The following is a 19830-nucleotide window of genomic DNA, read 5'->3' as shown; positions in this document are numbered from 1 at the left end:
ACGCGGCGCGGGAAGCGGAACCTAAGTACCAAAGGTTCGGGCTTCCGGGGTAGCGGGCCCGCAAGTGCGGCGCACCTTCAAGATGGCGGCAGGCTTGAGGAAGCGCGGCCGGGCAGGTCCCGCAGCTCGGGCGGTGGGACTGTGCGGGCAGTGGCTGCGGCGCGCCTGGCAAGAGCGGCGCCTACTGCTGCTGGAACCGCGCTACACGCTGCTGGTGGCCGCCTGCCTCTGCCTGGCGGAGGTGGGCATCACCTTCTGGGTCATTCACAGGGTGGCATGTGAGTGCGCCGAGGGAGAGGGGAGGGTGGGAAGGGGGACCGAACCCCCGACCAAAACTGGGACCCACATTGGGAGCTCAGACTTAGACCCCTGATCCACTCAGTCATCAGTTGCAGACCCGTATCTTTTACCCAAATCCCAAGCCTGCTCCGCGGAGAGCCAAACCCGATCTTAATCCCTCCCAGAAAACCTGGGTCCAAGTTAATGGCGGCTGCTGCTGCTTGTCTCTGTGGCTTTGGACACGTCACTTCCCTTGCTGGGTCTCAATCTTCTCATCTGTTCAATTCTGAGGTCTGGAAGTCTCTTCTCAGTGATGGCATTTTGTGACCGTTTGAGTCCGTTTGGCATTATTGGTGACTCCTCTCCAGGCTGAAACCACTGGACTTAAGGCTTACTTGCTAAAGACCATTAATTCAATACATATTTATTGAGTGCTTATTATATGGCTTACACTATGCTAGGTACCAAGGGTATAGTGGTGAAAAAGATAGACACATTTCCTACTTGCGTGTGTGGGCCTGGACAAAGATAACAGAAAATTACAACACATCATATTCATCATGATGGTAGTAGGCAGGGTGCTATAAAGGACATAGGAGGGCACTTAATGCAGACTTGAGGAGTCAGAGAAGGCTTCCGAGAGTCCTCCTCGAAAGATAAGAGCTAGTTCCTTGAGGAAAGAGACAAAAGGGGTTGGGGGCAAGAGTACTCTAGGCAGAGAGAATCCTGTATCAAAGAGCTCCTATCAAAAGAGAAAGTCTATTTCCTTTGAGGAACTGAAAGAATTTTTTTAGAGCTGGGACACAGAAATCAAGTGAGGGTAGTACTAAGAGATGAGATTGCAGAAGTCAAGACAAGATCATGAAGGAATCTGTAAGCTGTGTTAAGGAGATAGTTAGCATGGTGGTTGAGAATTTAGAGCTCCGGTGTGTTCCAATCTACCCTTCCTAGCTCACTGTTCTTGAGCTAGTCACTTAACCTTATTAATTCATAATTGCATCTTCTAAAAATGGGAAGAATAGGATTTGGTCTTTATCTTAAGAGCCTTGGGGAATCATTGAAGAGTTTTAAGCAGAGAAATGTGATATGATTTCTATTACAGGATGAGCTCTCTGGTTGCAGGGTGGAAAATATATTGTAGTGGGGTGAAAGTGGAAGCTGGGAGCCTAGTTAGGGAGCTCTTGCACCATTGTGGCTAGAGATTTTGTTAGGCCCAAATTTGCATGATAGCAGAGAAGGATGAGATAGTAGAGATATTTAGGATAAAGAATAGGCAGGACTTGGTGACTGGGGGTTGGAAATGAAAGAGAAGGAAGTATCAAAGGTGTTTCCCAGGTTTGTGACTTGAGCAGCTGAGAGGTTAATGGTACCATTCATGGAACCCAGGAAGGGGAGCACATTTGGAGTGGAAGGTTATGAGTTCCATTACAGACATGTTTGAGTATTAGATACCTGGGTTCACCCAGAGAATGTCAGATAGGCCTTTAGAGAAGGGGTTATGATAGAAGTCCCGAGGATGAGCTGGAACTCTGTGCTTTGATGGGCTGAGGCAGAGAAATTCTGAACCTGGAAGTAACTACATCGTCCTGTCCTTTTCCAGATACAGAGATTGATTGGAAAGCCTACATGGCTGAGGTGGAGGGCGTCATCAACGGCACCTATGACTATACTCAACTGAGGGGTGACACTGGACCTCTTGTGTGAGTGGGGATAGGCGGTTCAGTGAGGATGGCAGGGGCTGACTGGATGCCAGGCCAGATAGCTTGATCCAAACTCACGTTCCTTCTCCTCTTCCAGGTATCCAGCTGGCTTTGTGTACATCTTTATGGGGCTATACTATGCCACTGGCCGGGGCACTGACATCCGCATGGCCCAGCACATCTTCGCTGTGCTCTACCTGGCCACTTTGCTGCTTGTCTTCTTGATTTACCACCAGACCTGCAAGGTGAGTCCTCACTACCAGGAACAGGGGGCCCCAAACTGGGAGGGCTGGGGAGTGGGGATGGTTCAGGGTTGGTGAGCTGACCTTTTTCCCCACTGTGCCCACCTCTCAGGTACCTCCCTTCGTCTTTTTCTTCATGTGCTGTGCCTCTTACCGTGTCCACTCCATCTTTGTGCTGCGGCTCTTCAATGACCCAGTGGCCATGGTGCTGCTCTTCCTCAGTATCAACCTCCTGCTGGCCCAGCGCTGGAGCTGGGGCTGCTGCTGTTTCAGGTCAACACCCCTCCCTTCTGGCCCCCTCTTTCATTTTCTGTATTCCATCACTTTCTCCCCAATTTTCTGCAGCAGAGGAAGTAAGGGCGTGGCCAGACAGTGTAGGTCAGTTAGGGCCGTACTAGGTGAGTCCAGGATGTGTAGAAAGTCTTCACCCCCAGGCCCCCTACACACACACCCTCTTCCCATCCTCTGTTGGAGTTGGTCATTGCATTTTCTAAATACTCAGTATATATTTGCTCACTCAGTCTGAGTGTAGAGACAGGGTATCAGCACCCTACTCCCAGCCTCCTCCCAGGCTGCCTTATCCTCCCTCCAGCAGTTCTGAGTACGAGTGCTCACCCTCTGCCTGGAGCTTGCTGGCAGGGGAGGGGAGGAGTTGCTGTGGTGATGGTGGGCTGTACATCTTTGGGTGGGGTGCATGGCCCTGGAGCTGATCCCCACTCTCCTCTCCCCTATCCACTGCAGCCTGGCAGTCTCTGTGAAGATGAATGTGCTGCTCTTCGCCCCTGGGTTACTATTCCTTCTCCTCACGCAATTTGGCCTCCGTGGGGCCCTCCCCAAGCTGGGCATCTGTGCTGTCCTTCAGGTATTCCCTCCTTACCCTTTCCCCTTTCTAATGAAGCAGAGGCCACTCTGTCTGGCCTCCTTTCATCCTTGAGACTTCCTCAAAGCCAAGAGACAGAGTTTGGGAGTTGATTCTGATCTGGGCAGCCACCACCTCTAGGCTTTGGTTTCTTTAGCTGTCAGACAAGGGTGTTGAACTACATGGTCTCTGAGAGCCTTTCTAACTCTGCGCATTTATGACTTGGTGAATCCAAACTTAAAGCACTGTTATTACCTGCTTCTTTGGCCCAAGGCTCTTGTCTGGGTGGGTGGGCTGGCTTTCTTGCTATTCCTAGTGGGAATTAGGGAACCTCTGAGACCTATACCCTGTTCCCCCTCCTCTCAGTGATTAGCATGAGGCTGAGGGTGAGCCTGGGCAGCTCTGTTGACATCACACCCATCCTCAGGTGGTGCTGGGGCTACCCTTCCTGCTGGAGAACCCCGTCGGCTACGTATCCCGCTCCTTTGACCTTGGCCGCCAGTTTCTCTTCCGCTGGACCGTGAACTGGCGCTTCCTCCCCGAGGCCCTCTTCCTGCATCGTGCCTTCCACCTGGCACTTCTGACTGTCCACCTCACCCTGCTCTTGCTCTTTGCCCTCTGCAGGTGGCACAGGTGAGAAAGGGGAGCAATTTCATGAGCAGACATGGGGGAAGGAGTGAAGGGCCTAGGCCTTAGGGGCTGCATGGGGAGATGTTGAGCTCCGCTTGGCCCACATTGGGGGCTTGATAAGTATCTCAATGGCTTCTCCCCAGGACAGGAGAAAGTATCCTCTCAGTGCTGAAGGATCCCTCCAAAAGGAAGGTTCCACCCCAGCCCCTCACACCCAACCATATCCTTTAACTCATGGGAAGGTAAGTCTTGCCCTCTCCAGCTGAAGTTGGGGTCCTGGTCAACTAGCCCTGCATGGCTGGTGACCTGGGAGAGGGAAAAGGAGGTAGCAGTAATAGCTACAGGGCCCATTCATAGAGCTCTTACCAATACTGTGCTGAGCACTTTACATACTTAAGCATTTTTTATTCTTTATTCTAAGTATTATTGAGTTACCATTATGAGTGCTCACTCTCTGCCTGGTGCTGTCCTAAGAGATTTACGTACATTCTAACATTTAAAGCTCACAAGAGACTCTGTTTTATCCTCATTTTACAGATTTTAAAGATGGGAAAATTAGGGCTTTAAGAAGTTAAGTAATTTGCCAAGGTCACATAGCTAGTAAGTGACGACTCGTTAGGCGTTAGGGCTCTAGATATTACTGCCTCCACATCAGACTGAGGAATAGGTCCAGAGAGGTTAAGAAACTTGCCCAAAGGTATGCATCTAGGAACAGCAGAGCCAAGGGGCTATCTGACCCCAAAACTTTTGTCCCTCTGCTTTGAAACCTCCCTGCCCCTTCTGCTCCTGCCCTTGGCCTTGACCACCGCATACAGATTGTTTCTGCCCTCTTCACCTCCAACTTCATTGGCATCTGCTTCAGCCGCTCCCTTCACTACCAGTTCTACGTCTGGTATTTCCACACATTGCCCTACCTCCTGTGGGCCACGCCTGCACGCTGGCTCACACACCTGCTCAGGTACCAGCTGGGACAACCTGGGGGCGTGGGAAGGGGTAGGGAGCTCCTCATCCCAAGACTATGACCACGGAGGGGCAGGGGGTGAGCTGAAGTGCTGCAGGCCTAGAACCTGGACAGACCTGGAGCTTATTTCTCATCTTCAGGTTGCTGGTGCTGGGGCTCATTGAGCTCTCCTGGAACACATACCCATCCACGTCCTGCAGCTCTGGTGCCCTGCACATGTGCCATGCTGTCATCCTGCTGCAGCTCTGGCTGGGCCCCCAGCCTTTCCCCAAGACCATCCAGCACAGCAAGAAAGCCCACTGAGATCCATCTCTTCCCCTCCAGTCTATTCTCAGGACCCTGGATGGGGATGGACTGTGTGCCCTTCCCAATAAACTTTGCGAAGTCCACTTCTGTGCAGCCTACGTGGAGGTGCCTGGACCAAGCTGTGAGGGACAGGCACGCGGCAGATAAAGAACTCATTCAGACAGTCTAAGAGGCACTTTATTGCATAGGATTTAGGGACTGTGGCTCTCTCCCCTTCTACTGCACTGCACAGAGCTCAGAGGGGAAGGGGCATGGGGTGGGAGGAGCAGGAGAGAGCACAGGCAGGCACTTTCTGTGGGGCAAGAGGATTTTGTGAAGGGAATGAGAAGCGGTAGGGGCGGACTGTCACCCACCCCTTCCCAGCACCAAGAGGCTGGCTCTGGGTGGCAGTGACTTGAGTTTGTTGGGGGGTGCCAGCCAGAGCAACCGGTGACCCTCACATGTTTGCTGGGCTGTAGCACAGCAGGTGCAGCTGCAGGTTCTGGTCCCAGTGGCGCAGCAGCAGGAAGAGACCCCGGGCTGCGGCCTTGAGGTTGGCCAGGTCGAGGCCGTCGGGCAGGTGCTGGGCCCGCAGCCAACAGTCAGCCTTAGCTGCCGCCAGTTCCCACTCGCCGAAGGCCGCGGCACAGCGGTGCTCCAGCCACGCAAGCGCCACAGCAGTGGCCCAAGTCCGGCCCCGCAGGTCGGCACCACCAGGCCCTTCCGCCCCCTCCGAGGCCTCGGTGTCTGAGCCCCGGCCACTGTCCACCTGGCCTAGACCCTCGGAGCCCGAGCTGGGGGATGGGCTGCAAGAGGCCGTGGCACTGTCACCCTGGCCAGCACCATGGCCTAGCAGTGCCCAGGGAGAGGAGGCCGAGGTGGGGCTGAGGCTGGCGCGATGTGCAGCGAAGGGCGAGGCACGGCACAGGCGCTCCTGAGAGATGTGCACCGCTGCGCAGAAGGGCGCGTCTAGGCGGAAGGAGCCGGGCGCCTCCTGCAAGCGCACCTGAGGAGAGAGGAGGTGGGGGGAGAATCGAGCTGAGACAGCGCCCTGGCCCTGGCAGCGCCACCCTCCACCTCCCGAGTCCTCACCAAGGGCAGGTAGTCGTGGTTGCTGCCTTCACTGTTGCTGTCACTGGCTTGGCCCGTGTTGGGGCTGCAGAGTCTATGGCTGTCTGGGCCTCTGGCCTTCCGACGGCCCAGGCTGAGCCGAGAGGGAGGCTCGGGGGGCAGACGATGAGGACCTCCGATGGGGGCTGCGTGGTCCCCCAAAGCAGAACTGGAGTTGCCAGTTTGGTCCGGCTCCCAGCCGCCTGCCAGAGAGCCTCCCTTAAGTCCTGAACTGGAGCCGTTCAGCGGTGGTCCCTAAGCCTGGTTGGTCCCTACCATTTACCCAAATTTGAGTGTTACCTTTAGAGTGGACGACTGGGGGCAGAGGAGCTGCATCTAGATGACCCTGAGAGGCAGGAGGGGTGCCCGGGGGTTCGGCTGGCTCTGCAGGGGCACAGAAGACAGGTGAGGTTATGTCTCGGAGGGTGGCCAGTGAGATGGGAACTGGCACCTGGGAGGTCACCTGGAAGGGACCTTACCTACCTGAGCTCTGCACCTGCAGGGCTGAAGGTAGGACCTCTCTGGTGGTAGCATCCACAGCTACAGGGCAAGTGAAGCAGGAAGGGGCAGAGCTGACCTTGCTTGTCTGAAGGGCTCGGAGCCAGGACCTCCGGGCATGACCTGCAAAACCAAGGAGCCACATGTTGACTGGGAGGGGGGTGCGCTCCCAGCACCCACTCTACAAAGGGCTTCCCAGAAAAAAATCTCAGTGCTCCCATAGCTTCTCCCTGTGTACACATTTTGTTTTGTTTTGTTTTGTTTTTGGCTGTGCCTCCAGGCTTGCGGGATCTTAGTAGTTCCCCGACCAAGGATTGAACCCTGGCCCCGGCAGTGAAAGCACCAAGTCCTAACCACTGGACCGCCAGGGAATTCCCAGCCTTCTGTCCACTTTTGAACAGAATGGAGTTCCTTCTCAGGGTCAGCTCAGACTCCTCAGCTTTGACAAGAAGTGGTTAGGCTGAACACTCAACCACATTGTAGCAAGACTAGGCCCCCGGCCACGCACAAATTCAACATTCTGGATACAGCCCAGAGGAGGCATTGACTGTGGTACCTTTTCCATCCACTCATTTCAGCACTGCCCAACAGAACTTTCTGCAATGATGGAAATGTTCTACATCTGCATGATCCAGCATAGTAGCCACTAGTCCCATGTGACTATTAAGCACTTGAAGTGTGGCTAGTGCAACTGAAGAACTGACATTTTAACTTTAATTTTAATAATCTTCCTAAATGACAGATTTGTTTTTATGCTGTGGGCACTGTGGATCATTACAAGATGAAATTCCCTCTCTAATAGCTTCTCTGCTAGGAAGCTTGCCAGTTTGAGGTCCCATGCTTGCAAGGGCACAAAACCTCATGGTGTGCATCTTTGACATAATCTCATTCTCTGCTTCCTTTTATTATCCCTTTTTTCCCCATTGCCCTGCTTAATTTTTTTTTCTTGACAATGTGGGTGAGCCGCCTCAAATCACTTGTGAGCAAGGTGAGGTATAGCGAGTGATCCCACAGACCTGTGCCTCTGCCACTCTCTGTCCCATACAGGCTCCTTGAGCCCTGACTGGGGCCACCAGCAACTCACCCCGGTCAGCCCTGGTCTCGCCCCGTCCTCGGAGAGCCAGCTGCTCGTTGTCCCGGACCACGGAAGCTGCTGTCAGTCGATGGAGTGCTTGGTCCCAAGCACTTTCTCTTTCAGGGGGTGACGGAGACAGTGAGCCAGCGTCCCTAGGCCCCCACAGCATCTCCAGCCCAACGCCCACCTCCCAGCTCATAGGCTGCTCCCCGCACAGGGCCCGGATCACCACATGGCAGCGTGGAGGCTGGGGAGGCAGTGGTATTGCTGGAGGAGCCAACTCCCCACTGGGGGGAACAGCCGTGAACAAGAAGGGTGGTTCCATCAACATGTCCCAGTCCATGGGGACTGGGGAGAGCAGGCTTCCTGGGGAGAGACGATGGTAGGAGCAGGGGCAGTGGGGTGCCCTGGGCTCCACCTCCCCAAGGTCTACTTGGTGTCAGAACCCAGCTGCCCATAACCCTTACCTGAGTCATCCAGGCCCTGTCCCAGCAGCTGCCCTGGCTCAGGGCCTGGCCCATCTGGTGCTACCCCCAGAGAGGGGTGCCGGAGATGGCCAGGGGCTGAGTTCACCCGGCCTGGGGGGGATGAGAGGCTTCGGCCAGTTAGAGCCGCTCTGCGTCGACGGCCCAACACCTCAGCACTCAAGGCCCCAGTCTGCATGTGAGAAGGGGGGTGGGTCCAATGGTCAAGGAATGCAGAGCTCCTGGCCATCAGACATACATACACAGCTGGCCACATGCCCCTTTGTCTGAAACCCTGGGTGGCTGCTCACCACCCTTCAGGGTGAGGCCAGACTCCTTCTGGCCCCTGACCCCCTTCCCAGCGTCATCTCACTTCATGCCTATGTCTCAGTTGAGGTTGTTGCTTGTCTGTTTTTATTCATGTCTTCTCCCGTTTTGCCTAGCTAACTTCTTATTCTTCCAGAGGTGGCTCTTGCTTTCCTGACTCCCTCAGACAGGGTTAATCACCTTGACTCTGAACTCCCATAAAGCCACATCCCTGTGCTCATCAATGTATGTTGCATGGTATCATCATTATACATTATACCATCACTACCCATCTATTTCTTCAGGTAGACTTAATAGTAACCACTGCACAATTTATGGCATACAGCCAATGGTCAGTAAATATTTGCTGGATACATGGTAGATGGATGTGGATTGAATCTCACCTTGACTGGAGCCGGTGGGGGTGGAGGCAGGGGGCAGGAGTGGGAGCCAGCAGATTCTCCCCAGGCCAGGCTGCGGCAGCCCTGCTGAGAAGGGGGATCCAGGGGAGCACTGCCTTCGGGGGACCCAGGGCCCTGGGAGACGGGGGACTCGCTGCTGCCTGTGGAGCCTGGCCCTGGCTCTGGGCTGGCAGAGCAGTGGGTAAGCACATACTGCTCCCGGATGTACGAGGACTGGAAGATGCGGCGCCATATGGCTGCGTCAGAAGAGGGGTTAGGTCCAGGGTCCGTGACTGGGTCTGTCAGAGCATCAGCACCTACTGGGAGGCAGGAGAACAGATCCCAGCCCTGGCCCCTCCCACTGCCCACTCCTCCTCCAGCACACATACACTCAGGCACTCACTCCGATCTGAGTCCCCAGCAGCCCACGGGCTGGACAGCTCTGCTGACACAGTGCCTGTTCCCAGTGGCTCTGAGGTGCCAGTGGGCTCGGTGCCAGGGCTGGTGGCAGATGGTGCTTCCTCTGGGGATGGGAACACGGAGCTGCCCAAGCTCTGCCAGCCAGGCTCTTGGCCCTGGAGAGGGATAGACATTGCGGGGGGGGGGGGAAACAACAACTGATTATAGTTATACACTACCTCTTTCCAAACAGGATTTAAGATGGCTCACTGCAAGAGGCAATAAAGATAATAAACCAGAAGTGAGAGCCCAGTACTAAGGAAAGAGGAAGCATACATGCTGACCATAGTGTTACTAGAGCTGCTGTGGCTGAGCTTCAGGTTTGGCCCTGAGCTTCCCAGCAGCCAGGGAAAAAGACAAACAGTCCATTATACAGCTCTCCTGACCAAAAAGGAGGAAGCATGCTTGGTTCTTCTAGACAGATAAAGCTTTTCATAATAAAAATAACAATCATTTATCCAACTCCTTCTATGCGTCAAGTATCCTACCAAGAGCACACATGTTATGACTTCTAATTACAACCTTACGAAAAAAATCAGTACAAGGAAATGGGCTCAGAGAAGTTAAGTGACGTGTCCAAAATCAAATGGTTAGTACATGGCAGAGTTGGGATCTGAGATTTCATCGAGACAATGCTCTGTCTGTCCCTGAATGTTACAGGAAATAATCCAGATGGTGCTTTTTGCAGGGCACTGTGAGAAGTAATGAGCAAGTTTCGACAAAAACCTTGAAACTAATGCTGGCGCTGTTCTCTGTAACTGTGTGCTTTAGTGACCAAGGGTAGCACTTTACAGGACAGCTCAGTGGAAGACCTTATGAGGGAGGCAGGCTGCAGTCACCTTGAGGGACCCAGTATGGTCTCTAAGGAGGTCTAGTGGGTAGCAGTAGGAGCGTTTGGCAGAGAGAGGCACAGGGAATAGGAAATGGGTTTTGCAGAGATGCAGGGGCTTCAGCCATCCCAGGCCCACCTCCCACACCCCAGCCCAGGCTTACCCCTTGGGGGCGGGACCGGAAGCCGTCCACCCTCAAGAGCGAGCAGTAACCGAGCAGCTGGTCCCCGGGATAGAGCGCTGGGATCTCCCGGGGCGTCAGCAGCGCCTCCACCGCATCGGGCACAAACCAGTCCACAGAGATGTCGCTCAACGCGGGCTCCAGTGCCTTCCGCAGGGCCTGCACCAGCTGTGAGGAGTGACCAGAGGGAGGCCATGGGAGAGAAAGAGGTGCCACACAGCCAACAGAGTGGGAAGGCTGCCCTTCTGCTGATGCCACCTACCCAGCCCCTGGCTGAGGGGAGCAGGGTCTGGCTGGGGTTGGGAGAAGGAATGAGGGTAGGAACAAGCAAGGGGACTGAGTGTTCAGTACTCAGGGCTCGGTGCTTCTCCTGGCCTGAACTGTGCCACGTGGATAAGGCAAGACTTTTCAAAGATATGGCTTAGTACCCGGACAAAACTGAGAGCAAGATTTGGGGAGCAGTCAGAGGCCATGTCTCCCACACCTCTGGCCTCCTGCAGCACCCCACAGCAGGGTGCCTAGAGACCCCACGACCTGACCAGGTTCTGTTTCAGACTCAGTGCAACTTGGGAGGAGGACTTCGACGAATAGGGAGCAGGGCCCAGGCTCAAGCTCACCATGGGCTGCAGCCTTTCCCCAGGCCTCAGGAAGTAGGCCTGGCCCCTGCTGAGGGCAGACAGATCCTGCAGCAGCTGGCGGCAGGCAGGTCCCAGCCCAAAGGAGAAGCACCTGACAAGAGAAGGGGAGCAGCCGTGACCTCCCGGAGCCTCTTTGGGAGGCCAATCTCAGGAGCCTGGCCCTGCCCACTCCATCCTACCTGGCTGCCGCCCTGTGCCACCTCATGAGCTCCAGGGTTTGGTGGGTCTCAGCAGCCATGGGCGAGGCAGCGGTGAGCAGGAACAGCTGCCGAGGGTGGGCCCTGTGCTGGGGCTGCCCCAGGGCCCAGTCCAGCGCAGACCTCACGTCCGGGGGGCCGCCCACAGCCTGCAGCATCTCCATGCTCTCGCAGATCAGCTGCACAGCTTCCTGGAGGAGAAGGACATGGGCTGGGCCACACTGGCTGAGACGCCTCTGGCTAGGCCCCCAGAGCCCCGGGCCACACTCACATCACTGCAAGGCCGGCTCTCTGGGAAGAGGGGCTGCACCAATGTGCCAAACGTGGCCAGGTTGATGAGTGTCTGGGGCGGGAGCGACTTCACAGCCAAAACGATGGCATCCTGGGGAGAGCCAGGGAGGGCAGGGTGAGGCAAGCCCCATTGGCACCGGTAGAGAACAAGGGATGCCAGATTGCTTGCTTTCTCCAGGCCGTGTGTAAAATGAGGGGTAATCTGGGTGAGGCTCTGTGTGTGTGAGACTGTAAGTGAGACCCTGGCATGTGAGGGAGACTCTGTGTGAGAGACGATTGTGTATGTGACCCTGGAGGTGTATGTGAATCCTTGGGTTTGAGATTCGGTGTGACTGAATGTAACTTTACATATGAAAGAGGCTCTTGGAATCTGGGAGAAATGCATGTATGTATGAGCATGAGAAGGAGAGAGAGGGGTGTGTGTGTGTGTGTGTGTGTGTGTGTGTGTGTGTCTTCGGGAGGCTGCCCCCCAGCCCACCTCAGACCCACTGCTGCACCCAACCCCAGGCCTGCCCACACCGTGCTCCCACAGGCCTTGTGTGCCATGCTGCTGCCATCCAACAGGAAGAGGAGCTCCCGAGTAGCTGTGCCCAGGTGTCCAGGCTTGGAGCTCAGGTCCGGGCAGAAGCTCAGCACCAGCACGGGGTTCAGCAGGATGTCCTTGTGGAAGCGTCGCTGCAGGAACCACACCTGAGCACGGGAGCCCCGAGTCATCCTGGGCCAGGCTGAGTGCAACTCCGACCTAGGCTGGCAGCAGGACCTAGCCCCGGAGACTTTCTCAATCCATTCCACCCAGAGGGGGCACCCTTTTGTAGTCATCTGAATAAAAGCGGGGGCAGAGACAAGTGGCTGTCCTCTGCCTAGGTCAGTCCTACCCCCAATCCTCCGAGACACATTCCAGGGACACTTGAGTGGGCCCTCCTGTGAAAATACTCATCAGTCCTCTGGGAGGGTGGTGGCAGCTACTGAGAGCTCCTGCTGAGAGCAGAAGCCCCCTGCCCATCCCAACGTAAGCCTGCTCACCTGCTCCTCCTGCACTAACACAGCCAGAAGTGGGACCAGGGGCCAGGCCAGGACCCCAGGCAGCCATACCTGACGGTCCCCCTCACTGTCCCTTCGCTGCAGCCTCTGGAAATCCCGGCGGGCCCTCACCTGGGCCTCGTATTCTGCTGAGCTCAGGCTGCCGGCCTCCAGCATCAGGTGTGGCTGGTGGGGCTCTGGGGAGAAGGGGACACAGCTCTGTCAGGGAAGTCCCTGTCTCTAGACCCCAACTGCTCAGGCCCACTGTCCTGGGAGAACTTTGCCTGTCCGGCCTCCCTGTACCACCAGGCCCACCCTCACAAATGACTCAGTCGTCTGGCTTAGGGTCCAGAAATCTACACTTGAAAAATGCTACCCAGGTGGTCCTGAAGCAGGTCAGAGCTGGCCTACTGTGTGTCCCAGTCTCTCACCACTGGGGTGCAGCAGGATCTCCAAGGCCCGGTCGCAGTGGTGGCCCTCTGCCAGTGTGACACAGATGGTGGCTGCAGAGCTGGCATGAGGGGGGGCATCTGCCCGCAGAGCATGAGAGGGGCTCTCCAGGCCTGAGGGATGTAGAGGCAGGGAGAGGTGATGATTGCCCCACCCCAAGCCAGTACTGAGAGCACAACTATCAGCTTCCCAGGCAATAGTTGTGGGGCCAGGATCATGACTGATTCAGCTCAGCTCTCAGAGTCCAAGCTATGGAGTGGACAAGGGGGGATTCACCTGCTTTCATGGACTGGGAGGAGAATTCCCAGGTGTATTCCTGCCTGGTCAAGCAGTTATATAGCAGCCAGCTGCTGATTTAACATCCTCCTCCACCTCGTGCACAAGAAAACTCAACTTCATCACTTGGACCGGTCTCATTGTAAGCATCTCTCTTCTCATTGGCGAGTGGAGTGGGATATACACAAATGACACTGACAAACCTAGGTGTGTGTTTGTTGTGTGGAAGTGGCCAGGGGGTGATCCCACTGTGAGACTAGAGGTTCCTAAGGCTTAGGTCCCTGTCTTCTTTTTGTCCTGTGTTCCTCCCATCCCTGAGCCTTCAGTTATTTCCCAGTCAGCTATGCTGGGAGGGGCACCCACCTGCCAGCAGGCATGGCCCAGTCACCAGCATCTCGAAGGAGAAGGTGTACGGGGCCGGGCAATGGGCAGGGCCTGAGAACACATCCCGAGGGGCAGCTGGCTCCTCCCAGGCTGGCCCATCCCCCTCAGGGCTGCCCATTCCGAAGCAGCTGGTGGGGCTGGAAAGGAACACAAGGAGGGTCACTGGGCCACTACCAGGGCCCCTAGCCCCTCTAGCTGACTGGCCTCAGCCCTTCCCCGCCCTGCCCATCCCCCGGGGCACCCTGCCAAAGCCCCCTCACCCGCACTAGACCCAGAGAAGCCGAGGGAGGGACGAAGAGAATCACCATAGGCCCAACCTGTCGTCACAGAGCCCCGGAGGCCTGGGGGGCCCCAGCGGGCCTGGCGGGGCCAGAGGGGTGAGCACGGAGGGCAGGGCCACGCGCAGCACCCCGTCAGGCCTGGAGGGCAGCTCCCGGCTGCTGCGCAGGGTCACTGTCATGGTGCCGGCTGCGGCGATGAGGCCTGTGGGCAGCACCAGTGTGGACCGGGCCTGGGCCAGATCCAAGACAAGATGACCTATGATGAGTGAGGAAAGGGGTCAGAGGGGGCTGGAAGCAGACGAGATGGGGGAATCTGGGGGTGGGAGCAGGCACTGAGTCAGGGGAGCTTGGGCAAGGGGGATTTTGTGAGGTTGGAGGGATGCTGGGCTAATGCACCGGTGATGCAGGATGGAGGCATGGGATGAACGATGGTTGAAGGAGAGGCAGGTTGATGGTAGAAGGAGCTGGCTGTCATTAGGAAAGGCAGCAGTGACATCACTGCTAACAGAGGGCTGAGGAGGAGAAGGGGGCATGTCCACACCACCCCCAAGGTCCTGGGGGACCCACACCCTCCGCCTCTCTTTCTTTACCTGCTTCAGACTGTTCAACCCTTGGGCCTCATCTTCCTAAAGAACCCTCGCTGACATCTCCCATAGCCTGGTACCCACCTGCTCACAAATTCCCTGCTCATGAACGGTCAGGGACTCCCCACTGCCCACTAGGTGTGGCTCCAGAATTTTCTACCCAAGAGGAATTCAGGAACTGTAATCTATTTGGAAGCTAGCTAGAGGACATTTACATACTAAGCACATCATTTTACTTAGATCCCCATTTGTTTGGGGACGGGTGGAGTCATGGGCATCACCACTGCTGCTAAAGGGAAAATGGCCAGGTGTATACAGTGATGGTCAAGGCCCTACATAGTCTGGCCCCAGCCTACCTTTACAGCCCTACTTCACCTCATTTCCCCACAATAATCATTTACCCACTCTTTTGAAAAATACTTGCTGAATAAATGAAGGGAAGAAAAAAATGGAAGGAAAAAAAGGAAGGTAAGAAGGAAGAAAGGGGCTTCCATCCCAGGCAGCTGAGGCTTGGGACAGTCTGATACAGTGAAGAGAGCAGAGTGTCAGGTTTTGAGTCTCCACTCTGTGATTTCTAATTCTATCCTTTGGTAACTCTCTTGTTTAGAGGAGGCTTGGTTTCCTCATTTATAAAATGGGGGTCATAATTATATGTCAAGGACTGTGGTGAGGAATGAATGAGATGATATACGCAAAGCAGCCAACATTTAAGAGACTATTGCTGTTACTTTTGTCACCTATAAAAGAGGGAAGGAGAACAACACTTGCATTACATACCTCTCTGGATTCAAATGAGGTGACATCAGTGACTGGGCTTTGTCAACTGTGAATCACTATAAACATGAGGTATTTTATTACCATCACCCAGTATAACTTACTTCGAAACCTTTGCTTACACGATTGCCCCTGCCTGGAGTGCCTTTCCTCTCCTCTCCATATCACTACATCCCACCCTTCCTTTCAGTCAAATGCTAGCTCCACTTCCTTCTGGAATTTTCCTGAGGCCTCAGCCCAGAGCTCACTCTGGCCTCTAACTACCTGCTGGGCTTGTGCCAACTCTCAACACCACTGAATTCTGTCCCTCTTCTCACCCAGATGGTAAATCCCATGTGCAGGAATCAAGTGAATGTACAAATAAATAAAGGAATGAAGTGCAAGCCAGAAAACCTAGCAGAGGGGTGGGCTTCCATCCCCTCACCCAGCACTCACTGATCCTCTTTGTGCCACATTTTGTGCCAGATGCTGGGATTCTGGGACTCCGAGATGACCAAAACCCTGTCCCAGGCTCAGGAGCTAAAGCTCCAGATGGAGAGAGACGTGTGGACTGCCTGCCTTGTCTATCTACCTGGCTGCAAACCTCGGATCAGGCCTGGTTCACATTTCCCCAGCACCTGGCCCACGTCAGGGGCCCAGTCCTCGACTGTGGAATAAAGGGATGAATCAATGAATGAAAAAACCAGTGGCTGGAGGGGGGACAAAGAGGGGCGGGATGCAGAGCGGGGGCAGGAACTAAAGTGCGGTTGCTTTCAGGGAGATGGGGCGGGGAGCGCCCTGGACTCACCCTGCGCACAGCGGCGGGGTGTTGAGGCCCCCAGCGCGGGGCCCACCGCGCGGCAGCAGGCGGCCTGCGAGCGGCGCCGGCTCTGCAGCTGGAAGGAGACGCGCCGTCCGGCGGCCTCCGCCTCGAAGCCCGAAACCACTTCGGCCTCGGCCAGCGGGTACACAAACACGCCTGGGGCGGGATGGGGGCACAGGCGATGTCGGACCTTGCTAGGCTTGCGCTGGCCACCACCCTGCGCCCCCGCCCGGGACTCACCGTCCACAGGCTGCGGCTGTGGGTTGTGGTAGGTGAGCCGGGCCCGCAGGCTGAGGCAGGGTCCATTGGCGCAGGCCCGAACCCAGGAGTCCGTGAGGGGCAGCGGCGTCCAGCTGGAGGGGCAGTACAGGCCGGGCATGGTGCCTCTGGTGGAGGGGGTGCTCGATGAGGGGTGCGCAGTGCGAGTTCAGGGCGCTCCGCCCCACCCTCCTGAAAGCAGGCGGGGAGGCTCTAACTCCGGCGCTGGGACGCAGACCTGCAGGGGGCGCGAGGCTGAGCCCGGCCCGGCGGACAGGTGGCGAGGGGAGGGAGGCAGCGGGGGTGGCGGGATGGGCATCCTCGCCGGTTACCTGGGAAGCCGGGGCGGAGCGCAGCTCCAGGCAGCACGGGGACCCGGGGAGCGGAGGGTTAATGTTTAACTGGCGCTACGGGCGCCCAGCAGTCCCGCCGCCGGCTCCTCTAGGGGCGGAGGGGTGGGGGGTGGGTAATGTCGCAGCTGTTCCATCACACTCTCCCGGGCCTCACCGCCACCCCAGTACCTGCCGGCCCCCCGGGGCTCCCCGCGGCTGCCAGCTGTTGGAAGTGGCGCGGGTGGAGAGGTGGAAGATGCTCGGGGTGGGGAGCAAGGGTTTAAAGGGCCAGCATCCTTCTGGGTGCCCCCAGCCCACCAAGGGATAGCAGGGGCGGGGTGGGACGGGGAGCCGAAGGGCCGCAGTCCCTCTCTCTCTCTCGGGCTCCTCAACTGACAGGGGCTCTGAGACGGGCTGCAGGCCGGAGTGGAGGGGATTGGGTTGGGAAGAACGAGATGGGAAGCGAAAGGAGGGGGTCTTACGGAGGCAAGACCCGGAGAGGTGCTGGGGCAGAGGGATTAGTTGGGATCCGTCCAGAGCACCTCTCCCCATCCTGGCAGAAGTGATTTGGGATTGGGAAGGGGGGCTGCAGTCGCCGGCGCCCGCACAGCCGAACTGTCTAGGGATGCTGCGGGCTGGGTCTGGGGATCGTCCCCCTCCCCTCAGGCAGCCCCAGCCTCACCGTCGCGTCCTCTGGGGAGTTCTGGGCGCCACGACGGGACCAGGATAGGTGGTGCCGCCTCTGCGACGCGGGCCACATTCAGTCCGGACACCCGCCGGGCGCCCGCCGCGACCGCTCTGAGTCCGCCCAGGGGCGTCGGCCCGGTGGGTGCTGGTCCCGCCCCCGCTCGGAAGGCGGCCCCTCCAGCTGGCCTCGGCCCCGCCTGTCGCTGCGGCGGGGCTGCTGCTCCCCGCCCCCTTCGGGCGCAGTACCGCCTCCGCGCCAGCGCCGGCCGCTCCAGCCAGGCGCCGCAGTGCAGGAACCGCGTCCTCGCCCCGCGCAGCCCCCCGTCAGTGCGGGGTGGAGGCCTTCGAGGCTGCACCCTTTCCGTCCTTCAGGAAGTGAGGGGTTCTGCAAGTGCAGCAGAGGGGCTCAATTTGCAGTCCCCCCACCTCAGCACTGCAGCAACCCCAGCTATCCCGATATTACCCCACCCCTGCCCCCTCACCCCTCACCCCCACAATGGCTCAGCTTTTCATCACTGCAGTGACCCTCATCACTGCAGCGAACCCCAGGGCCCCATCACCGTAGGAACCCCCAGCCCCCAAGAAGCCCGACCCTTTCCTGTGCAAAGCCCTACTTCACTGCAGAAACCTCCCCCTCCCCCATCCCTGCAGGTGTTTTCAGCTAGTGTGATCACTTCCGTGACCACTCACTCCAAGCAGGGATCCCCATCACTGAAGGAGTTCTCCCCTCTCCAACAGCCAGCCGTCCCACCACTGCTGTGCCATCTCCCCACTTTTTCTGGGGGTGGGGAGGGTAGGCAGGATCGCCCTCTCAGGCTGTAACTTCTGGGTACCTTCGGTTGCCCACCACCTTGGAGTGAGGCCTTTCGGCCTGCAGAGGCTTCTGGTGGCTGCAGACTGCCCCCATCGTAGCAGTGACCCCTCACCCCATCACTCAAGCACCTGTAGGAGAAAACATCCCTGCCTGTTATCAGGTTCCTTTGTTACTGGCTGAAATTTCGTGCACTTGACAGTGTTATGCTGCAAAAGATTAGGGAAGTCTGTAAAATCTTCCCCAGGATCCCTGAGGGAGAGTCTGGGAGCCCTGGGAAAGTGACCGTGTTGGGGGTCACCCATGCAAGCTTTCTTGGAGAGGCCACACTCAGATTCTGCCAAGAGAGCTTGAGGAGAGCTGGGAGTGGGGGGCAGCCAGTAGGGAGTGGGCTCCAAGTCAGGCTCAGGGTTCTCACCCTCCCCATTTACTGTATCCTGATTCCAGTCACTATCTCCATGCTGGTCCCAGGGGGGATCCCCTGCCTCCTTGAGCACCTGAACCCTCCACTCCAGCCCTTTCCTTTGCTCAAACCACTTAGCGTGGTGGAGATAGCTTGGCCTTTTCCCAGGGAACTTCATGGGTGGAAATGCACAGGGATGAGACAGGAGGCATAGCCACCATCACAGTGATCCAGCTCACGGGGAGCTCCAGCTGAGTCCCAGCCTGTTCTTTATTTTTCTAACTAAAAAAATTTTTTTAAATTTATTTTTAATTTTTTTGGCTGCATTGGGTCTTCGTTGCTGCACGCGGGCTTTCTCTAGTTGTGGAGACCAGGGTCTACTCCGTTATGGTGTGCCGGCTTCTCATTGCGATGGCTCCTCTTGTTGCGGAGCTCAGGCTCTAGGCTCACGGGCTTCAGTAGTTGTGGCTCATGGGCTTAGTTGCTCTGCGGCATGTGGCGTCTTCCTGGAGCAGGGATCAAACCCGTGTTCCCTGCATTGGCAGGCAGATTCTTAACCACTGCGCCACCAGGGAAGTCCCCAGCCCTGTTCTTTTCACACTATCTGAGCCCTGGTTACATTGACCCCCCTCTCCTCCCTTCTCTGCTGAGCCCTCCCCCAGCCTCGTTCAGAGTGAACATTCCTCTAACAGGCTTGGGGAGAAAGAGTAGATGGTGGGTGGGTGGATGGGCCCTCCAGGTGCTCCAGGTCTCCGGACAGGACCAGCCCTGGCCCACGAAAGTCCAGGCACCACCTCCCCATGGGTGTTCTGTGCTCAGCCCCTTCTGCAAATGAGCCAAGAGCTACATGCACAAATACGAAGCTGCAAGGAGCAGTCATTAAAGGGCCTCAAACACACGGAAATGGAAAAAGAGGTCCTTGTCTTGGGTTCTGAGGAGAGCTTGGTTGTAAAACAGTGTCCCAGGAAGATGGTTTCTTGGTCAGAAACTAGACAACACATTGGTAGAAGCCAAGCTTTCCTGGGAAGCTGGACCAGCCCTGAGATCCTGCTGGGAAGGCTGTCTAAGACAGGTCAGCAGATTGGCCAGAGGTGTAAAGCATTCTGCAGGATGGGGCAGGGCAGTGCAGGCTGCCTGGCTCTGGGGAGAAGGGGGGTTCTGTGGAGGGGCTCTGAGGCCCACCTGGGAGGCACTTTGGTGGTGGGGCTGCAGCATGGCAGGCAGCTGAGGGCTGGAAGGGGCAGCACAGACCCAGAGGGTCCCAAAACCAGATTTCAGGAGGTAGAGGAGATCCTAGGCAGGGCTAAGGAATGGCCTGGAGGCTGAGTGCTCTGCTATGTGCCAGGCATAGGGGAGGGCGTG

General features: G+C 56.8%; 2 protein-coding genes across 26 annotated transcripts; one reads left to right on the top strand and one right to left on the bottom strand.

Annotated features, from left to right (window-relative positions):
• Window positions 1–50: 50 nt before the first annotated feature.
• Window positions 51–5375, top strand: ALG3 (ALG3 alpha-1,3- mannosyltransferase). 8 transcript variants are annotated; one of them, XM_082460894.1, is made up of 9 exons: window positions 51–278; window positions 1880–1979; window positions 2077–2224; window positions 2334–2494; window positions 2963–3083; window positions 3508–3713; window positions 3859–3932; window positions 4528–4668; window positions 4812–5375. In XM_082460894.1, exons 1-9 carry the CDS (start codon window positions 83–85, stop codon window positions 5144–5146), a joined length of 1482 nt encoding a protein of 493 aa, XP_082317020.1. In that variant the 5' UTR covers window positions 51–82; the 3' UTR covers window positions 5147–5375. The 8 variants fall into 8 exon arrangements, with proteins under 8 accessions (XP_082317020.1, XP_082317026.1, XP_082317022.1 ...); XM_082460900.1 differs by having other exon boundaries at window positions 3859–3931; window positions 4525–4668; window positions 4812–5060; XM_082460896.1 differs by having other exon boundaries at window positions 3859–3952; window positions 4526–4668; window positions 4812–5060.
• A 38-nt stretch (window positions 5376–5413) lies between these two features.
• On the bottom strand, window positions 5414–17466 carry VWA5B2 (von Willebrand factor A domain containing 5B2; the record flags this gene model as incomplete). 18 transcript variants are annotated; one of them, XM_082460871.1, is made up of 21 exons in its annotated part: window positions 17250–17463; window positions 16568–16676; window positions 16218–16427; window positions 15963–16133; window positions 13842–14073; window positions 13516–13673; window positions 12858–12989; window positions 12499–12623; window positions 11926–12225; window positions 11387–11497; window positions 11098–11336; window positions 10898–11009; window positions 10263–10448; window positions 9214–9385; window positions 8814–9130; window positions 8107–8296; window positions 7649–8005; window positions 6550–6687; window positions 6367–6450; window positions 6049–6269; window positions 5414–5962 (listed from the first exon to the last, which is right to left on the bottom strand). In XM_082460871.1, exons 3-21 carry the CDS (start codon window positions 16354–16356, stop codon window positions 5414–5416), a joined length of 3933 nt encoding a protein of 1310 aa, XP_082316997.1. In that variant the 5' UTR covers window positions 16357–16427; window positions 16568–16676; window positions 17250–17463. The 18 variants fall into 18 exon arrangements, with proteins under 18 accessions (XP_082316997.1, XP_082316998.1, XP_082316986.1 ...); XM_082460872.1 differs by having other exon boundaries at window positions 11941–12225; XM_082460860.1 differs by having other exon boundaries at window positions 11926–12096; window positions 12559–12623.
• Window positions 17467–19830: the final 2364 nt, after the last annotated feature.

The sequence above is a fragment of the Balaenoptera physalus genome (genome assembly GCF_965194825.1).
Source record: "Balaenoptera physalus genome assembly, chromosome: 4".
Taxonomy (NCBI): Eukaryota; Metazoa; Chordata; class Mammalia; order Artiodactyla; family Balaenopteridae; genus Balaenoptera; species Balaenoptera physalus.
This window is presented reverse-complemented; position numbering and strand designations above follow the sequence as displayed.

What these genes read in the sequence shown, in the direction of transcription:
- ALG3 (XM_082460894.1), top strand. Translation starts at nt 83, where the DNA reads ATGGCGGCAGGCTTGAGGAAGCGCGGCCGGGCAGGTCCCGCAGCTCGG. An exon ending in TGGGGCTGCTGCTGTTTCAG is followed by an intron (nt 2,495 to 2,962) that starts GTCAACACCCCT and finishes TATCCACTGCAG; the next exon opens with CCTGGCAGTCTCTGTGAAGA. An exon ending in GCATCTGTGCTGTCCTTCAG is followed by an intron (nt 3,084 to 3,507) that starts GTATTCCCTCCT and finishes ACCCATCCTCAG; the next exon opens with GTGGTGCTGGGGCTACCCTT.